Source organism: Thermothelomyces heterothallicus (genome assembly GCF_042370625.1).
Source record: "Thermothelomyces heterothallicus CBS 202.75 unplaced genomic scaffold P884_scaffold_44, whole genome shotgun sequence".
Classification (NCBI taxonomy): Eukaryota; Fungi; Ascomycota; class Sordariomycetes; order Sordariales; family Chaetomiaceae; genus Thermothelomyces; species Thermothelomyces heterothallicus.
This window is the reverse complement of record NW_027192605.1, coordinates 66,471-87,521: the sequence shown is the minus strand read 5'-3', so window position 1 is coordinate 87,521 and position 21,051 is coordinate 66,471. Positions and strand designations below refer to the sequence as shown.

General features: G+C 57.9%; 5 protein-coding genes across 5 annotated transcripts in view; 3 read left to right on the top strand and 2 right to left on the bottom strand.

Annotated features, from left to right (window-relative positions):
- Positions 1 to 841: 841 nt before the first annotated feature.
- Positions 842 to 9,831, top strand: P884DRAFT_212825 (polyketide synthase; the record flags this gene model as incomplete). Its single annotated transcript, XM_069439174.1, has 5 exons — positions 842 to 1,827; positions 1,972 to 5,007; positions 5,082 to 5,302; positions 5,358 to 6,615; positions 6,714 to 9,831. The coding sequence occupies 5 exons, from the start codon at positions 842 to 844 to the stop codon at positions 9,829 to 9,831; spliced, it is 8,619 nt and encodes a 2,872-aa protein (XP_069293351.1).
- Positions 9,832 to 10,336: 505 nt separating this feature from the next.
- On the bottom strand, positions 10,337 to 11,476 carry P884DRAFT_281242 (NADP-dependent oxidoreductase domain-containing protein; the record flags this gene model as incomplete). Its single annotated transcript, XM_069443517.1, has 2 exons — positions 10,337 to 11,196; positions 11,299 to 11,476. 2 exons carry the CDS (start codon positions 11,474 to 11,476, stop codon positions 10,337 to 10,339), a joined length of 1,038 nt encoding a protein of 345 aa, XP_069293350.1.
- A 2,206-nt stretch (positions 11,477 to 13,682) lies between these two features.
- P884DRAFT_102491 (uncharacterized protein) lies at positions 13,683 to 18,087 on the top strand. The gene is made up of 3 exons (XM_069437029.1): positions 13,683 to 14,154; positions 14,212 to 17,270; positions 17,339 to 18,087. The coding sequence occupies exons 1-3, from the start codon at positions 13,798 to 13,800 to the stop codon at positions 17,877 to 17,879; spliced, it is 3,957 nt and encodes a 1,318-aa protein (XP_069293349.1). The 5' UTR covers positions 13,683 to 13,797; the 3' UTR covers positions 17,880 to 18,087.
- On the bottom strand, positions 18,028 to 19,630 carry P884DRAFT_232976 (lactate/malate dehydrogenase). Its single transcript, XM_069439867.1, has 3 exons — positions 19,494 to 19,630; positions 19,177 to 19,294; positions 18,028 to 19,094 (listed from the first exon to the last, which is right to left on the bottom strand). The coding sequence occupies exons 1-3, from the start codon at positions 19,545 to 19,547 to the stop codon at positions 18,256 to 18,258; spliced, it is 1,011 nt and encodes a 336-aa protein (XP_069293348.1). The 5' UTR covers positions 19,548 to 19,630; the 3' UTR covers positions 18,028 to 18,255.
- Positions 19,631 to 20,400: 770 nt separating this feature from the next.
- P884DRAFT_288256 (uncharacterized protein) overlaps positions 20,401 to 21,051 on the top strand; it is a 1,536-nt gene continuing 885 nt past the window's right edge. Inside the window, exons 1-3 of the mRNA XM_069443932.1 lie at positions 20,401 to 20,703; positions 20,749 to 20,793; positions 20,828 to 21,038. Coding sequence (XP_069293347.1) covers positions 20,456 to 20,703; positions 20,749 to 20,793; positions 20,828 to 21,038 — 504 coding nt within the window. The 5' untranslated portion in view covers positions 20,401 to 20,455. The remainder of the gene's footprint in view (positions 20,704 to 20,748; positions 20,794 to 20,827; positions 21,039 to 21,051) is intronic.

The following is a 21,051-nucleotide window of genomic DNA, read 5'->3' as shown; positions in this document are numbered from 1 at the left end:
CCCCTACTTTAAGGGCACGAGTGTTACAACAAAAGAGGGAGTAACAATGCTACGACTCTACACGTGAATCAATGTTTCATCTTCAGCAGTCGCCAAACGCAATCTCATAATTACATCCCAAGACGCTCCGGTAATTAGCTGATCAGGAGCATCTTCGTGAAGGAATTGCGACAAGGAAGAAAGAGGATGTGGCCAGCGCTTACAAGCATTGGCGGAGAGATCTTTCCAGTCTGGCACGACAGGACTGTCAGTTTCCTAAAGCCGGCAATGGCTACCTCTAATCCGTACTCCGTACGACGTATGCGAATTCGGATCCGAAAGCCAAGCGGGCAGCCATCAAGGTATCCAGGTGGCGATGGAAGGTCGGCCGCCGTCGGTTTCCCTCTTTCGGCACGAGACACCGCGCTAGAACCAGACCCTTCACGCAAAACATCAGCCGGTTAATTCGCCTGCGGTCTGCTATCCGCGCAGTAAATCATTAAGTAGTGAGGCTCCGAAGCCGACTCGGATGCCCGTCGCACTGCCGGGTCAGTTCGGCGTCGGACGAACACCACGGTGTGGCATTCTGAGATGCAGGAACCGACCGCGTGGATGCAACCTAGCTTATCGTCGGGGTGCCGACTCCCGTTCGACACCAATCATTGGAGTCCGTTGCCGGTAGGAAAAACACTCCCTCCCATGTGTGAGCTACACTTAACTAGTCGGCTAGTCGGTCAGACAGGCACTAGTATGTTGTTGAACCAAGCCCGTTTGCTCAGCCACAGCGACACTATTCAGTATCGAACTGACTCAACTTCGTTGGTACTGAAAGAAGGTGTCCAATTCAGAAACTCTTGTCATAATGCCATCCAAGGTTGCAACACAAGAACTCATTGCCATCGTGGGCAGCGCCTGCCGCTTCGCTGGCGATGCGAGCTCCCCCTCGAAGCTCTGGGACCTCCTCCGCGAGCCTCGAGATGTGCGCTCCGAGATCCCAGAGAGCCGCTTCAGCGCGAATGGCTTCTATCATCCGGATGGAGCGCACCACGGTCGCTCCAACGTGAGGCACTCCTACCTCCTGAACGACGACCCAACCGCCTTCGATGCCGAGTTCTTCGGCATTAACCCCATCGAGGCGCGCGCCATGGACCCTCAGCAGCGGATTCTCCTAGAAACCGTCTATGAGGCGGTCGAGTCGGCCGGTATGACACTGGCCGGCCTGAAAGGAAGCGATACTGCAGTCTACGCGGGTGTCATGATTGGCGACTATGAAGCCATGCTGTTGCGTGACTTGGATGCCGCTCCGACCTACTTTGCCGTCGGCACATCCCGGGCTATCCTGTCGAACCGTATCTCATACTTCTTCGACTGGCACGGCGCCGCCGTCACCATCGACACGGCCTGCTCATCAAGTCTTGTAGCCGTACACTCGGCCATTCAGACGCTGCGCGCAGGCGACTCACGCATGGCTGTGGCGTGTGGTGCCAACGTCATCCTGGGCCCTGAGACATATATCATCGAGAGCAAGCTCAAGATGCTGTCGCCCGATGGCCGCGGCCGCATGTGGGACAAGGATGCCAATGGCTACGCCCGTGGAGACGGTGTGGCGGCTATCTTGCTGAAGACGCTCAGTGCTGCCATCGCTGATGGCGACCATATCGAGTGCATCATCCGCGAGACGGGACTTAACCAGGACGGCACGACGACGGGACTCACCATGCCGAGTGCGACGGCTCAACGGGCCCTGATCGAGAGCACATACGCAAGGGCTGGCCTCGACATCAACGCGCCAGCCGATCGCCCTCAATATTTCGAGGCGCATGGAACAGGCACGCCGGCTGGCGGTAAGTGAGACCTGATATGGATCTTGAAATGCTGCCCACGAACTGACGCTTTGACGCTTTGATGTTTTTCAGATCCCATTGAAGCTGAGGCCATCAGCACCGCATTCTTTGGCGGGCATCAAGGTGTACGGCCAGGAAGTAACGACAGCCCTCTGTACGTTGGTTCCATCAAGACGGTGCTTGGCCACACTGAGGGGACAGCCGGTATTGCTGCACTTCTCAAGGCCAAGTTGGCTATTCAACACGGCCAGATTCCCCCGAACCTCCTCTTCGACAACCTCAGCCCTTCTGTCGAGCCGTTCTACAAGAACCTGGAGATCCTCCGCACCGCCAAGCCTTGGCCAGCTGTCCAAACAAGACGGGCCAGCGTCAACAGCTTCGGCTTCGGAGGCACCAATGCCCACGCCATCCTAGAAAGCTACGATGACCGTAGAGGTGTCGACCCTGGACGTAATGATAGAGCGCTGTTTACCCCGTTCGTCTTCTCTGCAGCGTCCGAGCGCTCCCTCCGGGCCACGCTCTCGGCCTATGCCGCGCATTTGGGAGAACATCCAGACATCGATGCCCACGACTTGGCGTACACGCTGCGAGAGCGCCGGACGGTGTTTTCCCATCGCATCTCCTTCCCAGCCACTAGCGTCGACGCGCTGAAAGTCAACATCTTGGCGCGCTTGGAAAGCCAGGACTCTAACATCAGTACCAGGACGCTGAGACGCAGCGGAGACGAATCTCCCAAACTACTGGGTGTGTTTACGGGTCAAGGTGCCCAGTACCCACGCATGGCGGCCGAACTTATCAGGGAATCGCCGTTTGCCGCCAAGATCATCCGCGACTTGGAGGTGTCTCTTGGTGAGCTCGCTGTGCCGGACCGTCCATCATGGTCCCTCGAGGCCGAGATCCTGGCAGCACCCTCCGTCTCTCGGATGGGCGAGAGTGCGATCTCGCAGCCGCTCAACACGGCAGTGCAGATCATGCTCGTGGATCTCCTTCGGGCGGCTGGCATCCACTTTGATGCCGTCGTGGGCCACTCGGGCGGCGAGGTCGGCGCCGCGTATGCCGCCGGCTTCCTGACAGCACGCGATGCCCTCTGCGTTGCCTACTACCGCGGCTTGAACTGCAAACACGCTGGCAGCCCCAACGGCAGTCACATTGCCGGAGCCATGCTCGCAGTGGGCACCTCACCCGCCGACGCCGAGGAGATCTGCAGTGACCCCGACTTTGCCGGCCGCATTTCCGTGGCAGCTGTGAACTCGTCATCTAGCGTCACAATCTCAGGCGATGAGGATGCTATCGCGGAGCTCGAGGCCATCATGGGGGAGGAGAAGAAGTTCCATCGCCGGCTGCGCGTGGACAATGCCTACCACTCGCTCCACATGGTCCCCGCGGCTGACCCCTACCTTCAGGGAATGAGGCGTGCCGGCATCAAGGCTCGGAAGCCCTCGCTGCCTCGTCCCTGCACTTGGTATTCCAGTGTCTTTGACGGGAAACCCATGGAGTACTCACCGGAGCTCAGTGATGAATATTGGGTGCAAAACATGGTCAAGCCGGTCCTTTTCTCCCCGGCGCTTGAGGCAGCCCTATCGTCAGGCATCTCGTTTGACGTCGCAATTGAGGTTGGCCCCCATCCGGCGCTCAAGAGCCCATCCGGCCAGACGATCCAGGAGGTGCTTCAGAAACCGCTTCCCTATCAAGGATTGCTCTCCCGCGGCGTTCACGCTATCGAAGCCTTGTCAAACGCCCTTGGCTTCTTGTGGAGCCATCTGGATAAGGGATCGGTTAGCATGAGTAGCTTTGAGGCGGCTCTCTCGGGCGAAAAGCAGCATTTCCGCGTCCTCAAGGATCTCCCGTCATACCAGTGGAACCACGAGACCAAATACTGGGGCGAATCCCGAAAGTCGCGCCAAATGCGTCTGCGCCAACCGGCCTTCCACCCGCTCTTGGGCGATCCGACTCCCGACAGCAGCGCCCACGCACTGCGCTGGAAGAACGTGCTGAAGCCCAGCGAGATGCAGTGGCTCGAAGGCCACACGGTGCAGGGACAGGTCGTGTTCCCTGCAGCTGGATACGTGGCCACCGCGCTGGAGGCAGCCCGGGTGCTCGCAGCGGGCAAGAACATCCGACTCATCGAATTAACCGACCTGACGATCCATCAGGCTGTTGCCTTCAGCGGCAACAACGACACTGGAATCGAGGTGCTGGCCGAGTTGACCAACATCACGCGTGACCGGAAGCACCCAGAACACATCGTGGCCCGATTCTCATACTCTGCGGCATTAGGCGGTGATGCAGCCTCGGATCTCACACTTGCCGTCGATGCAGACTTGCGGCTGTCATTGTGCGAGGATGCGTCTCCCAACCTTCTCCCCGAGCGGCAACCGAAGCCCCCACACATGATCCCCGTCGAGGAGGCACGTCTGTACGGCTTCATGGAAAGCCTCGAATACAACTTCAGCGGCCCCTTCAGGTCCCTCGTGACGCTCGAGCGTAAGCTTGGGCGCGCCGCGTGCGTGGCCAAGCGGGCATCGACCCCCGACTGTGTTGGTCTGCTGATTCACCCCGTCGATCTGGATGCTGCCTTCCAGTCCATCATGGTCTCGTACAGCTACCCGGGCGATGAGCAACTGCGGAACTTGCACCTACCCACAACGATCTCCAAAATTAGGGTGAATCCCTCCGCGTTGGCCTGGCCAGAAGGGGTAAGCGAGGTCGACTTCATGGAGGTTGATTCCACCTGTAATCCCGAGGACCGCTCGAGCCCTGGGTCCGGATTTTCGGGCAACGTCAACATCTATCTCCACGGCTCAAACCACGCCGCAGTGCAGGTGGACCATGTCCTCTTCAAGCCCGTTGGTGCCGGGGCCAGTGATGACCACAATATCTTCTGCAAGATGGACCTGGTGCCCGCCAACCCCGATGGCTACACCGCTGCTGACGGGATCCCCGTAACCCAATACGAGAAGGACATGATGTGGATCCTGAGCCGAATCGTCAACTTCTACTTGCGGCAGTTTGATCGCGATGTTCCCCAGGACTCGCCCGCTAGGTCTGAGTCTCCGCTGTGCCACTATCTCAACTACGCCCGCTACATCACGGATCTACTAGACCGGGACGAAAACAAGTTCGCCAAAGAGGAATGGAAGAATGACACGCTGCAGGATATTCTGGACGAAATCAAGGCCAAAGGGTAAGTGATTCAACCTTTGTGTTTTCCAGAGAAGTACCAAATAAGTAATTAACTGACCAATCCCCCTCCCACAGAGTTGGCAACAATTCCGATGTCAGAATCATGTTGCTTGTCGGCGAAGTCATGCCGCGAGTCTTCAAGGGCGAGACTACGATGCTGGAGCATTTCCGCGAGTCTGGGCTTTTGGATGAATACTACGCTCACGGGTTCGGAACCATGCAGTCGGCCCAGTGGCTAGGCAGCGTCGTCAAACAGATCTCAGACCGTCACCCCCATCTAAACCTGCTAGAAATCGGTACGAAGACGCACCACTATTCTGAATTTCGCAGGGCTAATTCTGTTTCTCTCAGGCGCTGGCACCGGAGGTGCTACCAAATACATCCTCAATGCCATTGGGAGGAGCTTTGACAGTTACACTTTTACCGATATCTCGTCTAGTTTCTTCGAGAACGCGGCGGAGGCGCTGTCTCCATGGGTGGATCGCATCGTCTTCAAGACATGTGACGCCGAGCGTGATCCCGTCGAGCAAGGCTTCACTCAGGGGGCCTACGATGTCGTCGTCGCTTACATGGTGCTGCATGCTACCGCAAGCCTAGACGAGAGCGTGCGAAATCTGCGCAAGCTGCTCCGCCCGGGCGGGTACCTGTTGATCGGTGAGGGCAGCAGCGACGGTATGATGCAGGTGGGAGCCGGCTTCATCTTCGGCACCCTGCCCGGTTGGTGGCGGGGCGTCGACGAGGGCCGCACGCTGTCCCCGCTTGTCAATGCTGCTCAATGGGACGACATTCTGAAGCGCAACGGTTTCTCTGGGATCGACACCATGTCACCCCCTAAACTGCTCGACACCTTTGGCATCACCTTGTTTGTCTCGCAGGCCGTCGACACTCGGATCGAGCTAGCTAGAAACCCGCTCTCGTCGCCCATCAGCCCTCCGGTCAAAGACGTCGTGCTCGTCGGTGGCCAAACGCCGGCCGTTGCTAAGCTCGCTCGCGGCATCGAGAGTATCCTGTCTGGCCTCGGCTCTCAGGTGCACGCATACCCAACTCTCGAGGAGGTGGACGCCAACAAGGTCGCAAGCCCCGATGCTAAAATCATCAGTCTGGCGGACCTCGACCACCCGGTGTTCCAAGACATCACCCCGGAGAGATGGTACAGTTTCCGCCGCTTCTTGGAAGGTCAGAAGTCTGTTCTTTGGCTCACCAAAGGCCGACTCCGTGACGAGCCGTACCATAACATGAGTGTGGGTTTCGGCCGGTCGGCGGTGCACGAGGAAGACGATCTTCACCTTCAGTATCTTGACATAGCCGACGTCAACCAGGTTGACGCCAAGACTATTGTTGAGGCCTTCGTGAGGTTCAACTCGAAACAGCTCCGGAGCCGGGACATCTTGTACACGATAGAGCCTGAGATAATCATTGACGAGCAGGGCCGCGAGCTGGTGCCTCGTCTGACGATGATTCCGGCCGCAAACAACCGCCTAAACTCCACACGGAGGCTTATTGACCACGAAGTCGACCTGCGCCAGGCCGAGGTTGAATTTGTCCAGGACAGCGGGAACTGCTTCGTGAGGCAGCTGTCAAGATACGACGAGAGATTTAAGATCACGAGGTATGTGCTTCCTATTGTCACCTCTTAGCCCCTTCCTCCCTCTTTCCCGATCTTGTATTCAGCATGCAATTATCCATGCTGATATATTGACGTTTTAGGCCCAATACCATTGAGCTGCGTACCACCCAGAGCGTTCTGTCCGCTATCAAGACCCCCATTGGCCATCGGTTCCTCGCCGTGGGTGCGGATTCCAACGCTGCTCGGTACTTGGCCCTCGTATCGTCCCCGGTCTCCGTGCTCAGAGTTCCCGTGGAGCATACCGTGCCCCTCAATGCTTCCGGTCCCTCCGAAACTACGGTTCTCAAGGTCACAGCTACTCATCTCATTGCCGCAGCCATACTTAAGCCACTGTATCCCGGGCAATCCATTGTCGTACACAACGCCCCAGAATACGTGGCTCGGGCAATCGAAGCTCAAGCGGCTCAGAAGCAAATCCAGGTCATCTTCGCGGTGGACGGATCGGATGAGGAGGCCCACAAAGTTCCAAACTCCTGGATTCGACTACCTGAATATGCAGGGAAGGCCGAGGTCAGCCGGGTATTGCCAGCAGATGTCGCCCTCTTTGTCGGCTTCTCTGTGGACCCATCAGACAATGAACAGACAATTTTGTCGGTGCTGCCCCCTTTCAGCCGCAGGGAGACCGCCGACACAATCTACTCGTCACGGGCCACTCAACATGGCACATCGATCGACGAGCTCATAAGAGCGACACTTAAGGCCGCTGCCCAATATGGACAGGACGATAGTGCTGCCGTCGAGACGACGACAGTCCCGCTTGAGGCCGTCGCCGGCAAAGAGCGTCCCAGCGATCCCTTGACGGTGGTTGACTGGACCACGGCAACTGTGCTCCCCGCCAGAGTTACTAGGTTCGACATCATCCCGCTCTTCAAGAGCGACAAGACCTATTGGCTGTGTGGTCTGTCGGGCGCGCTGGGAATCTCGCTGTGCGACTGGATGATCGACCGGGGAGTGAAGTATCTAGTCCTCACCAGCCGCAACCCGAAAGTCGACCAAGGATGGATTGACAACCATGCGGCCAATGGGGTAACTGTCCGTACACTTTCCTGTGATGTGACGGATGAGGCCGCCCTTCGAGCCGTACACAAGACCATTGTCGACACGCTTCCGCCCATTGTGGGCGTCCTCAATGGTGCCATGGTCCTCCGAGATGGCATGGTACGCAACATGGTCTTCGAGCAAGTCACTGATGTCATCCGGCCCAAGGTGCTTGGCAGCTTGCACCTGGATCACATCTTCCACGACGTCGACCTCGACTTCTTTGTCCTCCTGTCGTCTATCAACTGCGTCATCGGCAACGTCGGTCAGGCCAACTACGCCGCTGCAAACATGGGCATGTGCGGTGTGGCGGCTGCCCGGAGACGTCGCGGCCTGGTCTCCAGCGTGGCCAACGTGGGTGCTATTATCGGCGTCGGCTACATCACGCAATCCGCGCGCCAACTCGATCTCACAGTGGCTAACACGCACCTCACCCACCTGTCCGAAGAGGACTTCCACCAGATCTTCGCGGAGGTCATGGAGGCGGGATACCTCGACTCACCTGACGGGCCTGAGATCTCTACCGGCTTGCTCGAGATCTCTCCCGACACGCCCAACATGCCCAAATGGTACACTGATCCAAAGTTTGCGCGCCTTGTCGTGAACAAGACGACCGATGGCGGAAAGGGCAAAGAGAAGACCAACACTGCATCCGTCCTGGATAGCCTCAAAGCGTGCCGCTCCGAGGATGAGGTCTTCCAGGTTGTCAAGAGCGCGTTTGCCGCCCAGCTGCGGAGAATCCTTCAGATCTCGACGGGCGACGACGACATGATGAATATGCGCAGCATCGACCTGGGTCTAGACTCACTCATCTCAGTCGACATCCGGTCGTGGTTCCTCAAGAATCTGCAGGTCAGCATCCCGGTGCTCAAGATCATGGCCAACGACGCCCAGATGTCGAGCCTCGTCGAGGCTGCTGTCGAAGGCGTTCCCGCCGAGCTGATCCCCGAGGTCCGACAAGGAGCTGTGGCCGATGGCAAGGCAGACGACAGCAGCTCTGAAACAAACACGGCCGACACTCCGGCCAGCACATCAAACGGCCAGGTGCCCGACACCGCAGCGACGTCGCCTGGCAGTGCTACTCCGCCCAAGAGGATCTCTGGTATCGACTGGGAAGCAGAGGCCTGTCCGCCAGAGCTCTCCTTGCCGTCTGCCGACACCAAGGCACCGAGCAAGGTCCCAAGAGTGGTGATCCTGACGGGATCCACGGGGCTTCTGGGCCACCACCTCCTCGAAAGGCTCGCGGCCGAGCCGTCGATTGAGAAGATCATCTGTGTCGCCGTGCGCCAGCTCGCCGACCGGCTAGCCAAGGGCGAGCTGCCTCCTCCCAGCGATCGCGTTGTCTACTACGAGGGGGATCTCGGCGCCCCAAGGCTCGGGCTCGCAGAGGAGGAAGAGAAAGCCATCTTTGACGAGGCCGACGCCGTCATCCACAACGGCTCCGACACGTCGCACCTCAAGTACTACTCGGCCGTGCGCGACACCAATGTTGGTTCCACGAGGGAGATTGTACAGCAGTGTGTGCGCCGCATGATCCCGTTGCACTACATCTCGAGCGCCGGCGTGGCCCTGTTCGCCGGGCTTGACGCTTTCCCGGAGATCTCCGCCACCAAGACCGGCGCCCTGCCGCCCCCCGACGGCGCGCATGGCTACATGTGCGGTAAGTGGGTGTGCGAGCGGATGCTGGAGCAGGTCCATGAGGCGACCGGCCTGCCCATCTGGATCCAACGCCCGTCCACCATCGTCCGCGAAGGTGCCGACGCCACCAACGACCGTGCCGGCATGGACTGGGTTAACGCGCTGCTGCACTACGCGCACGCCATCACCGCTGTGCCCCGCGTCGATCACAACAAGGGCAGCTTCGATCTGGTCTATGTGCGCAGCGTTTGTGACGATGTTGTGGGCGGCCTCTTGCGTGGCGGTGAGAGCAAGGATATCAAGTACGTGAACAATGTTGGTGATATCGTCATCCCGATGCATAGCATGGCCGAGATCGCGCGCCATAAGGGCCGTGAGGAGCCCTACGAGGTGGTACCCATGGACGAGTGGATGCGCAGGGCTATTGCCGCGGGGCTGCATCCGGCCGTGGCGGCACTCATTGAGACGTTTGATGAGCCCGGGTCGGCCTCGTACCCGGCTCTGCTGAAGAAAAGGGGCTGATGTGGACAAAATACGGAAACCCAAATTGTGTTTGCCTTTCAGGAGGGTGCTGAGTCTGTTACTGTTATTTTCCTCTTTTTCTTTCTCTTCTCTTTTTTTATTCTCTTTTTCAGTGTGCCGGCGTTTCGGTGGCTTGATTTCTTCTTACCGTGATGGATTCTATGCCCCTTCAGTTCTTAATTAGCTGGGCGATTTCTCGTAGGTAAATGTTGATATAGCTTTCATGAACTTGTCAGTTTCAACCCGTCACGTGAATACGCTCAGCTAGCAAGAAGCAATCAGTCATTGCGGAAGTGGAATGTTGGGTAGAGGAAGCAGGAACACGTTCGCAGAGGTCCATCGCGAGCAAACCACCGGGGTAACTAATGATAACAGCAAGGAGAATGTTATGTTAAATTATGCCCTAGCTTGAATGCCAGTCACGCTACAATAATTACAGGCTAAATTCCTCCCTCCAACACGACGCGAAAACAAGCACGGAGCGATACAATGGAAAATAATAACCTTAATCCTCCAGGGGCGGCGAGTCACCAAAGTAGTAATCGGTCAAGATGGCGCCAAGTCTCGATCCCGCCACCTTGTCGGCAAGCTGCCGGATGGCCTTCTCCTCGTCCTCCGTGAGCGTCACCTCCAGGGCGCCGAGGTTCTCAGCCAGCCTCTCGGGATTTCTGGTGCCTGGGATGGGGAAGATGTCGTCCCCCTGGGCGAGCAGCCAGGCCAAGGCCAGCTGCGCCGTGGTGATGCCCTTGTTGGCGGCGATCTCGGTCAGCTTGTTGACAAGGGCAAGGTTGGCGTCCAGGTTCTCCTTGGCGAAGCGGGGAGCAAAAGCGGCGCGCATGTCGCCCGGCTTCGACACGTCCTCGGCCGACCGGATGCCGCCGCCCAGCATGCCCTTGCCGAGCGGACTGTAGGCCACGACGGCGATGCCCAGCTCGCGAGCGGTGGCCAGGAGCGCGTGCTCGGGGGCCTCGATGTCCAGGCTGAAGGCACTGTACTCCATCTGCACGCACGAGACGGGCTCGACGGAGTGGGCACGGCGCAAGGCCGACGCGCTGCACTCGCTCAGTCCAATGTGGCGGATCTTGCCCTCCCGCTTGAGCTCGGCCAACACGGCAATTGTCTTCTCGACAGGCGTCACCTTGTCGAGCCGGTGCAGGTAGTACAGGTCCACGTACGAGGTCCCGAGCCGCTTGAGAGACCTCTCGATCGCCTGGCGGGCGTACTCGGGAGACGTGTCGATGCCATGCTCGCCCTTTTCGTTGCGGCGGTAACCGAACTTGGTGGCCAGGAAGATGGATCCGCGCTTCTCCGGGTTGGCGGCGAACCACTTGCCCAGCAGGTCTTCGGAATCGTTGTACATGTCGGCTGTGCGGCATGGGCATTAGATTCAATGTCACCATTTTAAAGAGAGCAAGAAGATGATGGTTGTCTGGGAAAAAAATGAAAAATAAGGAAAACCGAACGTACCCGTATCCCAAAAGGTCTCTCCCATCTCGTATGCCTTGTCCAGGAATGCGAGTCGCTCAGAGTCAGGTCTGGGCACACCGTGGGCGCTGCTCAAGCCCATCAGGCCGAGTCCGATGCGCGGCACCAGAGGGCCATTTTTGCCCAAGGGCCGGGTAATGAGCTTTGTCGCGGCACTCATTTTTTGCTGACAGGCAGGACTGGCTTCTTCGCAGACGAACGTAGAGAGGAGGAGTGTTGTCGGTGGTTGGTCCTGGCTATTTAATTAGCAGATGCAGAAGAAGCCAAATGGCAACTGCCCGCCAGGACCGATATCTAAATCTTTCGCTCTACTCACATCTTTCGGTTTCGGGAAGTTCCTGGAACCCGGTATATCCGCAGTCCGATGTGCAACTCGACAGTGTGGCATAATTATTCGGCTCTATCTCCGTTGATGGTCGTTTGGTGCCTTCTTTGTCCGCACACTGGATCGTGTCACTGCCTCGCAAACTTGGAACCAATCGGAGTACTTCGCCCGTTATATCCGTCAAGCCCGCCCGAAAGAAGAAGGTATGGGCCGTACGAGCCCCGTTTAACCGATTGACAGAACCGTGACGACTGCTCCGTTGACAAGATGATTACATTGGGCAATAATATGAAAACAGGAAGGGCGCTGGCGGCAAAGTTGGGTCCGAAGGCCCGAGCTACGAAGGTTGAGCGGCTAATGAATTACTTACCTATCTTCTTCGTTGAAGGACACGGCCACTTGATTTTGCCCAACAGCAGAGTCCGTGGTAACAACAGATCGTTTATCGTTTACACAAGGCCAAGCAAACGGTACGTACATACATTACAGGGAGCCCGCAAAAACACAACAGTGCAGTATTCCAAGCGGACGTACGTTTCTCTCAGAAGAATCACACCCATTAAGCAGGCCACAAGCCACTGGGCCTGTGGCCTGAAATCTTCGGGGTCAGAAGCTGAAAAAACGCCGTCAGATGTTAGGATCCTTCTGTAGAAATAGAAGCATTGCGAAACGTGCCACCCTCAAGCCAGTGGTGGTTGGCGACAAGCTCGTCTGCCAATCGGCATAAACAAGTCCGCAGGAGCCGTTGTTTATCATTGGCCGCTTCACGCGGATAACCCTGGAGCCAGTTTCCCTGGATATGACGGGACACATCCTCCCGCCTGCCTCCGAAGTCACGTTCACCGTAATCCGTATGTAAGGTACTCACCCTCTTGGGCTGAAGTGGGCCAGAGCGCCTTTGCATTGTCGCTCCCGGGGTTGACTCTGGAGAGGGTCCTTCGCTCATTTCGCCTTTTTGGCATGTCAGTGGTCCGATCGCTTTTCGCGGAGCTGAAGAAAGAGAAAACAAATATCAAGGGATAAATAGGCCAGAATTAGGACCTAGCACCTAGCCGCCATGATGGTCTCGCTGTATGAGAACATGCGTCTTCGCTGAATTTTTTAGCGAGGAGGTCCCTGGCCGCGAGAGATTCACTCGACACAACAACTTTCGACGGGAAACTGAAGCGCTCTCTTGCTGCTATTCTTCTCATAGAAATGAACTTCAACCCTCAACACTGTTGGTCTCCTCCTGAGATCCCACCAAAGGCCGTACGTAATTATTATACAGAGGGCAACATATATGGAGGAAAACATAAAGTAATTATTTGTGGGCGGGCCTTCAATGCGTTGGACTTGGACTTCACGGTGTTTAGTTTTGGCAGAGGCGATACGACATCTGACCAATCTACGTTGTCCGCACGGCTGCCGCGAGTTGAAGAGTGTTTAAGAATAGCTCGAATTAGATCATGCTTGGAGCCAACCCTACCGTATCACAAAATCTAATTAGAAGTCGTTGCTTTGATATCCGAGCGATTAATTAATTATTGCATGTTCTGCAGTGACCAGCCCGAGGTGATGGATTCAGTGTTTTTCTTTCCGGAGACAATGCATCACGAAGAAAGGCGGGTTGGAAAATCGGTAGTTAGAAATACCAAAGCGGGCTGAGGCAATTACAGAGCGTGGACGTGGTGTCTGTACGGAGTATTCCGCTAGCTAATTATTCCAGATGACTTCAAAAAGCCAAACTCCTTTCTACAAGTGTACGTCTTAAGATCTGACAGCTTTCCAAAACTGAATGGCACATTTTTAGATAATTATGTAGGAGTGAAATAGCCTGGCCCCTATAAGTAACGTTGAAAATTGCTTGCTCTTCCAGAGGCTTCCTGATGATGAGTCTTTGGGCCTTTTGGGGGTTTGCTACCAAATGTTCCACGTGGCAGCAGCTGCCCGCCGCGAGCACACGCCGGCGCCAAGAAAGATGCCACCACGCCGAGCGGGCCAAGCAGAAACGTCCGCATCCCACGAACTCGCGCTCGTCATTCCATCGGGCCATTTTTCTCCAGGTTTCTCCTTCTTCCCACCATCAGCGCCCACCCACACTGCTCCGGCCCGGCCACTCCTTCAATGAGGACACCATAGACGGCCATTGTGAACCCCCGCTCGCTCGATCAGCCATGGCGCCGCTCGTCGACAACGAGCAGATCCAGAGCGCCGAGCTGCTGCGGCCGCTACCCCTGTATCAGCACGCCTACGTCTGGCCCTTCGCCATCATCTGGCCTGTCTTTCTGCGCTACTACTTGACGCCCGAGCTATACGAGAAGCACATTCAAGCGCCCGAATGGACTTTCGTATGGGTTGGCACAATTGTCACCTGCCAGACGCTGGTCTGGCTCTGCACTCACTGGAGCGTCAACCTCAACGCCGCATTTACCGCCAAGAAGGCGCGCTCTGTCGATGACGCGCTGCTGATCAAGGTCATCCCCGCCGCGAATGCCGGTTCTGCCGATATCTGCAAGCTCGAGCGCACCAAAGTAAGCCCCTTCTCTCCCCGGACGGTGACAGGCGCTGACGGACCCAATCCGTCCTAGGTCGGTGACAAGACGAACACCTCGTTCCTCTTCCAGAAACGCCGCTTCCTCTACAACCCTGAGACGAAATCGTTTGGAACTCTGGTGTACACCATCGACACAGAACCGAAGCCGAAGCTCGAAACGTTTCAGAAGTCAAAAGGTATCACGAGTGCTGTCGACCTGGAGCGCCTCGAGCAGCATTATGGCAACAACACGTTCGACATTCCCGTTCCGACCTTCACCGAATTGTTCAAGGAGCATGCCGTAGCACCATTCTTCGTCTTCCAGGTCTTCTGTGTCGGCCTCTGGCTGCTGGACGAGTACTGGTACTACTCGCTCTTCACTCTCTTCATGCTCGTCATGTTCGAGAGCACCGTCGTGTGGCAGCGCCAGCGCACCTTGACCGAGTTCCGCAGCATGAGCATCAAGCCGTACGATATATACGTCTTCCGTCTTGGAAAGTGGACCCAGATTCAGAGCGACAAGCTGCTGCCGGGCGACCTGGTATCTGTCACCCGGACCAAGGAGGACAGTGGCGTGGCCTGTGACATGATCCTCGTCGAGGGCACCGCCATCGTGAACGAGGCCATGCTCTCTGGTGAAAGCACCCCGCTCTTGAAGGACTCGATCCAGCTCCGTCCCGGCGACGCTCCCGTTGATCCCGAAGGCTTGGACAAGAACTCCCTCTTGTGGGGCGGCACCAAGGTCCTGCAAATCACCCATGGCAGTGCCGATGAGGAGAGGCCAAAACTCGCCTCCGGCGTCCCTCCGCCTCCTGATAATGGTGCCATGGCCATCGTCACCAAGACAGGCTTCGAGACCTCACAGGGAAGCCTCGTGAGGACCATGATCTACTCGACCGAGCGCGTGTCTGCCAACAACGCCGAGGCGCTGCTCTTCATCCTGTTCCTCCTCGTCTTCGCCCTGGCTGCCTCGTGGTACGTTTGGGATGAAGGTGTGCGCAAGGATCGCAAGCGCTCCAAGCTGCTGCTCGACTGCATCCTCATCGTCACGAGCGTTGTCCCGCCCGAGCTGCCCATGGAGCTCAGCCTGGCTGTCAACACCAGCCTCTCGGCGCTTGCCAAGTATGCCATCTTCTGCACCGAACCCTTCAGAATCCCCTTTGCTGGTCGCATCGATGTGGCCTGCTTCGACAAGACTGGCACTCTGACGGGCGAGGACCTGGTGGTCGAGGGTATTGCCGGTCTCGGGCTCGGCCATTCCGGTACCAACACGCCTCGGGAGTCTGACGGTGCCCACAGCCGCATGAGCCCTGTTCATGCAACCAGCATGGAGACCACTCTGGTCCTCGCGTCCGCTCATGCCCTGGTGAAGCTTGACGAAGGCGACATCGTTGGTGATCCGATGGAGAAGGCCACGTTGAACGCCCTTGGTTGGAGCCTGGGGAAGAATGACATCCTGACAAGCAAGCCGGGGGCTGCCGGAACCGTGGGTACCGTCCAAGTTAAGCGCCGCTTCCAATTCTCGTCTGCTCTCAAGCGCCAGAGCTCCGTTACCTCCATCAACGCCACCGACCCGAGCACCGGCCGCAGGTTGAGAGGTACCTTCGTAGCCGTCAAGGGCGCCCCCGAGACGATCATGAAGATGCTGGTTACCGTTCCGAAGGACTATGAGGAAACGTTCAAGTACTTCACTCGCCGGGGTTCCAGGGTCCTGGCGTTGGCGTACAAGCATCTCACGACCGAAGGCGAGCTCGGCGCGAGCAAGATCAACGATCTCAAGCGCGAAAATGTCGAGGCAGATCTCCACTTTGCCGGCTTCCTCGTCCTTCAGTGCCCTCTCAAGGAGGATGCCAAGCAGGCCGTTCAAATGCTCAGCGAGAGCAGCCACCGCGTCGTCATGATTACCGGTGACAACCCGCTCACCGCTGTTCACGTTGCCAGGGAAGTCGAGATTGTCGACCGCGATGTTCTCATCTTGGACGCTCCGGAGCACAGCGTGCACGGCGAGGAGTCGTTGATCTGGCGCAGCGTTGACGACAAGGTCCGGATTGACGTCGACCCGACCAAACCTATCGACCCGGAGATCATCAAGACGAAGGACCTCTGCGTGACTGGATATGCGCTGAACAAGTTCAAGGACCAGGTCGGTTGGAAAACGCTTCTGCGGTATACATGGGTGTACGCCCGCGTTTCGCCAAAGCAGAAAGAGGATATCCTCTTGGGCCTGAAGGACATGGGCTACTACACCCTCATGGCTGGCGACGGCACCAACGATGTCGGCGCCCTCAAGCAGGCTCACATTGGTGTTGCTCTGCTCAACGGCACCCAGGAAGACCTGACTCGTATTGCCGAACACGCGCGCAATACCAAGATGAAGGACCTCTACCAGAAGCAGGTTGACCTCATGAAGCGCTGGGGCCAGCCGCCTCCGCCGGTTCCCGTCATGATCGCCCATCTTTACCCACCCGGACCGTCCAACCCGCATTACCAGAAGGCGATGGAGCGCGAGGCCCAGAAGAAGGGTGTCACGGTTGAGCAGCTTGCAAAGGCAAACGGCACCAATATTGAGACGGTCACTTCTCCCGCCGCCCAGCAGCTGATAGACTCGGACCCTCGCAAGGCCAAGCAGGCCGAGGCATCCAAGAAGGCTGCCGGATTCGCCGACAAGCTCACGCAATCCATGATGGACGCCGAGATGGACGACGAGCCGCCTACCCTGAAGCTGGGCGACGCCTCCGTGGCCGCGCCGTTCACTTCCAAGCTCCGCAACGTCATCGCCATCCCCAACATTATCCGTCAGGGCCGGTGCACGCTGGTGGCCACGATCCAGATGTACAAGATTCTCGCGCTCAACTGCCTCATCAGCGCCTACAGCTTGAGTGTTCTGTACCTGGAAGGCATCAAGTTTGGCGACGGACAGATCACCATCAGCGGCATGCTCATGAGCGTGTGCTTCCTCTCGATTTCCCGTGCCAAGTCGGTCGAGGGCCTCTCCAAGGAGCGGCCGCAGCCCAACATCTTCAATTTCTACATCATTGGGTCAATCCTCGGCCAGTTTGCGGTGCACGTTGCGACTCTCATCTACATTGCGCAGTACTGCGAGGTTTTGGAACCGTAGGTCTTCCCCTTCCATACGGATTATACCCCATCGCCCGCGTATCACTAACCCGAAACGTTTCTAGTCGCTCCGAAGCGCCCGATCTCGAGGCCGAGTTCTCTCCTTCGCTCCTCAACTCGGCTGTCTACCTTCTCCAGCTCATCCAGCAGATCTCCACCTTCGCCGTTAACTACCAGGGCCGGCCGTTCCGCGAGTCACTGTCGGAAAATAAGGGCATGTTCTACGGCATCTTGGGCGTCACGGCCATCGCCTTTGCCTGCTCGACCGAGTTCATCCCCGAGCTCAACGAGGCCATGAAGCTGGTTCCGTTCAAGGACGAGTTCAAGACGACCATCACCGCGGTCATGATCCTGGACTACGTCGCGTGCTACGTCATCGAGGTGGTGCTCAAGTACCTGTTTAGCGACCTGAAGGCGCGAGACATTGCGGAGCGCAGGCCGGAGCAGCTTGAGAGGGAGCGGGAGCGAAAGGCGGCGGAGCTGAAGAAGAGAGAGGAAGAGGAAGAGCGGAAGAGAATGGAGAAGGTGGCTGAGTTCGAGAGGAAGCTCTCCGAAAGGCAGGCAGCGCTCAGGGCTCGGATTGGAGGACAGAGAGCGGCAGCTTAAGAGCGAGCGAGTCTGTAAAGAGACAAGTGTACCGAATTGTTCTGCGGGCTTTGGTATGTATAACAACAGCGTGGGTGTAGAGAATAGAGGGCCTGGGAATACATGGAGTGGGGTGGTCGACGGTGGACCATCGTCCGCAGTTATCGCCCGCAGTTGATAATCAATAATACATGGGTCACGATCTCTAGCGCAAGCCGCCCTGCCGGACTCAACATCAGAAATTGCATTGCTAGTATACATGCATCAGAGAGCATCGCTTTGTGCTTCATTGTACGCGAACAGGAACACAGGGACACAGGCATAAGACGTGGTGGTCTCCCTCCAAGCCCCGGTCATCCGCAAGGGTCGATTATTTGTCTAGCTGAAAGGCTTTTTTTTAGTTGCCCGGGTTCTCGGCAACGAACTTCTTGCCCTTCTCAATGTTCTTCTTGAGGTCGGCGAAGCAGGCCTCGAGCAGCTTCTCCTCGTTGGCGTCGACCTTGCCGACGGGCAGGACCCTCTCGACACCGTTGGGGCCGAGCTCGACATTGGAGCTGAAGAAGTCGATGCCCTGGTCCTTGTAGAGCGGGCTGTCGACAAAGGTGGGCTCGATCACGCCCTTCTCGCCCTGGGCGGCGCGGAGGAGCGACTCGGCCATGCGGGCGCCGGCCATGGCCATGGAGAGGGTGGCAGAGCCGGCGCCCTCCTTCGCGTGGACGACCTCATCACCGCCGAACTGGACACGGTGGACGAGCTCGGCGTTGGACGAGAGCTCGGGGTGGTTGCTCTGGCTGAAGAGCGGGACGATGGTGACGCCGCTGTGGCCGCCGACGACGGTGATGTTCTCGTTGGCCGGGTCGGTGTTCTTGATCTCGCTCACGAAGCGGGAGGCGCGGACGACGTCGAGGGTGGTGACGCCGAACAGGCGCCGGGGGTTGTAGACGCCCTTGGCCTTGAAGACCTCGGCGCAGATGGGCACGGTCGAGTTGACGGGGTTGCTGATGACCAGGATGTTGGCGTTGGGGGCCGACTCGGCGCAGGCCTTGGCCAGGTCGCGCACGATGGAGGCGTTGGTGTTGAACAGGTCGTCACGGCTCATGCCCGGCTTGCGGGGGACGCCGGCGGGGATGAGGACCACCTCGGCACCCTTGAGAGCGGCGGCCAGGTTGGCGGCACCCGGCGCGTAGCCCTTGACGGTCGACTTGGTGTTGACGTGCGAGACATCGGCAGCAACGCCTAAAGGGGGGTACCCGTGTGTGTTAGGAGGCGGAGGAAGAAAACGGGGGAAGCCAGGTTCGAGAGACGGGAGTTGACGCACCAGGAGCGCCGCGGATATCGTAGAGGGCGAGCTCGGTGACTCTGGGGTTGAGCTTTAGGAGGAGGGAGAGCGGCTGGCCAATGCCACCGGCGGCACCGAGAACGGCGACCTTGGAGAGCTGCGGGGGAGGAAGGTTGTCAGCGGATGCATGTCAAAGGCTCCAATTGCAGCAATTGCATCGCCAGCAGACCAGCGGAGGGTGCACCAATCGATGCAGGGACTTTGCATTCGCCTCCGACCCGAGGGAAGACGGTCCCCTTCGGACAGGTGCAAGCAAGCAAGCCAATGCGTTTTTACTCGGGTGCTGCAGGGCTTACGTTTCGGGCCGACGCCGAGAAGGCGCGGGTCTGGATGCGGCTTCCCATGAACATCTTGAATATTATGACCGTGTTGGAGTCGACGGCGACTGGAGATGCAAGGAGGGTTGGTGGAAAGAAAACAAAGAAACTGCGTGGCAGCTGCCGCTCAAAAAAAGGTTCGGTCCAAAGTTGGTAAAGCGCGGCAGCGGTGGCCCGAGCGTCCTGTCTTGCGCGATTCCGGCCCTCCTTCGGCAACAGCGGAACTCGGGAAATCCCGCGTTTTTTTTTGTAGTTTTTTTGGATGGCATCCGATCCCGCAATCCCGAGTCTTGCCTCCACTTCCCCGAGTGAACTTGAGAGGTTCTGTCTCCGCACCGCAGACTCCGCGTCGGGTGAATCTCGTGGGCTTGTGTCAGTTCCGAAAGACCGAAGCCATAACTATCGGGCCGGGCGGAAGCTGACTTGTTTGCACTTTTGGATTTTTGAACACGATTATTGCCAATTTTTGTCCTTAACCTAGCTACTGTTTGCATTCAGAGGGGAAATGCAACAGTGGCAATTTGTATTTTCTGCTTCTTTTAACATCAACCCAAATGTGACGGTGCAAATTGGTTCCCGGCCGATTTGGTCAGCCACGCTCCGCGACCAGGCCAGACCTTCGGCCGGAAGCCTTGGATTGATGCAAGAATTTTGCTCTAATTTTGCTCTCTCTTTCTCACTACACAGCAACGCTTGCCTGGTGCTGCGGGACCTCGATCTTGGCAGGTAGCTCATCATGTGGACCCAAGCGTATACATCGATGACGACAACGGGGCGTCACCTTACCCTCTGATAACTAGTTCAAGGGGACATCACCCACGCAAACGCCGAGATGATCCATCCACAGTCCCGGTTTTAGCCATAAACGAAGATGGAATACTTCATGTCTCAAGAGGAACACGAGCGCAGGCTCGAGCAGGAACGGCACGAAAAGCTACAGCATGATGATCAACTCGTGCCATCTGGGTCCTCATCGTCAAAATCACCTTCGGGGACACCAGAAGAAAGACTGCGGCACCAGAAGCAACAGAATGGCATCGCCGACCCAAACCCCGAGACCGATACGCGAGACGATTCTCCCGCCTCTGGTCCTCAACACTAACAAGCGCATCCCCATCCTGAGGGCGGCAACCCGCCACCCTGACCGAGAACCCGTCTCGCCGGTCGCCCACAGCAAGCAGCAGCAACAGTAGCAGCAGAAGCAGTCGGCCGCGGACATCGAGGGAGGGGGGAGGAGAGACCCGGCGGCGGCGGCAGCAGCAGCGGTGGAGGGGTCCGTGTACTTCATCGGGACCGCGACGACGGTGGATGAGTTACGCGGGGGCGCGCCTGCTGACGGACCCCAACTGCCTGCACGCCGGCCGCCACGTGCACCCGGGCCCGGGCGTGACGGCGACGCGGCTGACGGACCCGGCCGTGCCCGACCTGGCCGCGCTCCCGCCCGTCGACTGCGTCCTGCTGGCGCACTACCACGACGACCACTTCGACCGCGACGTCCAGCGCCGCCTGAGCCGCGACCTGCCCGTCGCCACCACCC

Coding starts and splice junctions, on each gene's coding strand:
- P884DRAFT_232976 (XM_069439867.1), bottom strand. CDS start 19,547: ATGTTCATGGGAAGCCGCATCCAGACCCGCGCCTTCTCGGCGTCGGCC. Junction 19,295..19,493: donor TCTCGGCGTCGGCCCGAAAC/GTAAGCCCTGCA, acceptor CCTCCCCCGCAG/CTCTCCAAGGTCGCCGTTCT. Junction 19,095..19,176: donor CGATATCCGCGGCGCTCCTG/GTGCGTCAACTC, acceptor ACCCCCCTTTAG/GCGTTGCTGCCGATGTCTCG.
- P884DRAFT_102491 (XM_069437029.1), top strand. CDS start 13,798: ATGGCGCCGCTCGTCGACAACGAGCAGATCCAGAGCGCCGAGCTGCTG. Junction 14,155..14,211: donor GCAAGCTCGAGCGCACCAAA/GTAAGCCCCTTC, acceptor AATCCGTCCTAG/GTCGGTGACAAGACGAACAC. Junction 17,271..17,338: donor TACTGCGAGGTTTTGGAACC/GTAGGTCTTCCC, acceptor AAACGTTTCTAG/TCGCTCCGAAGCGCCCGATC.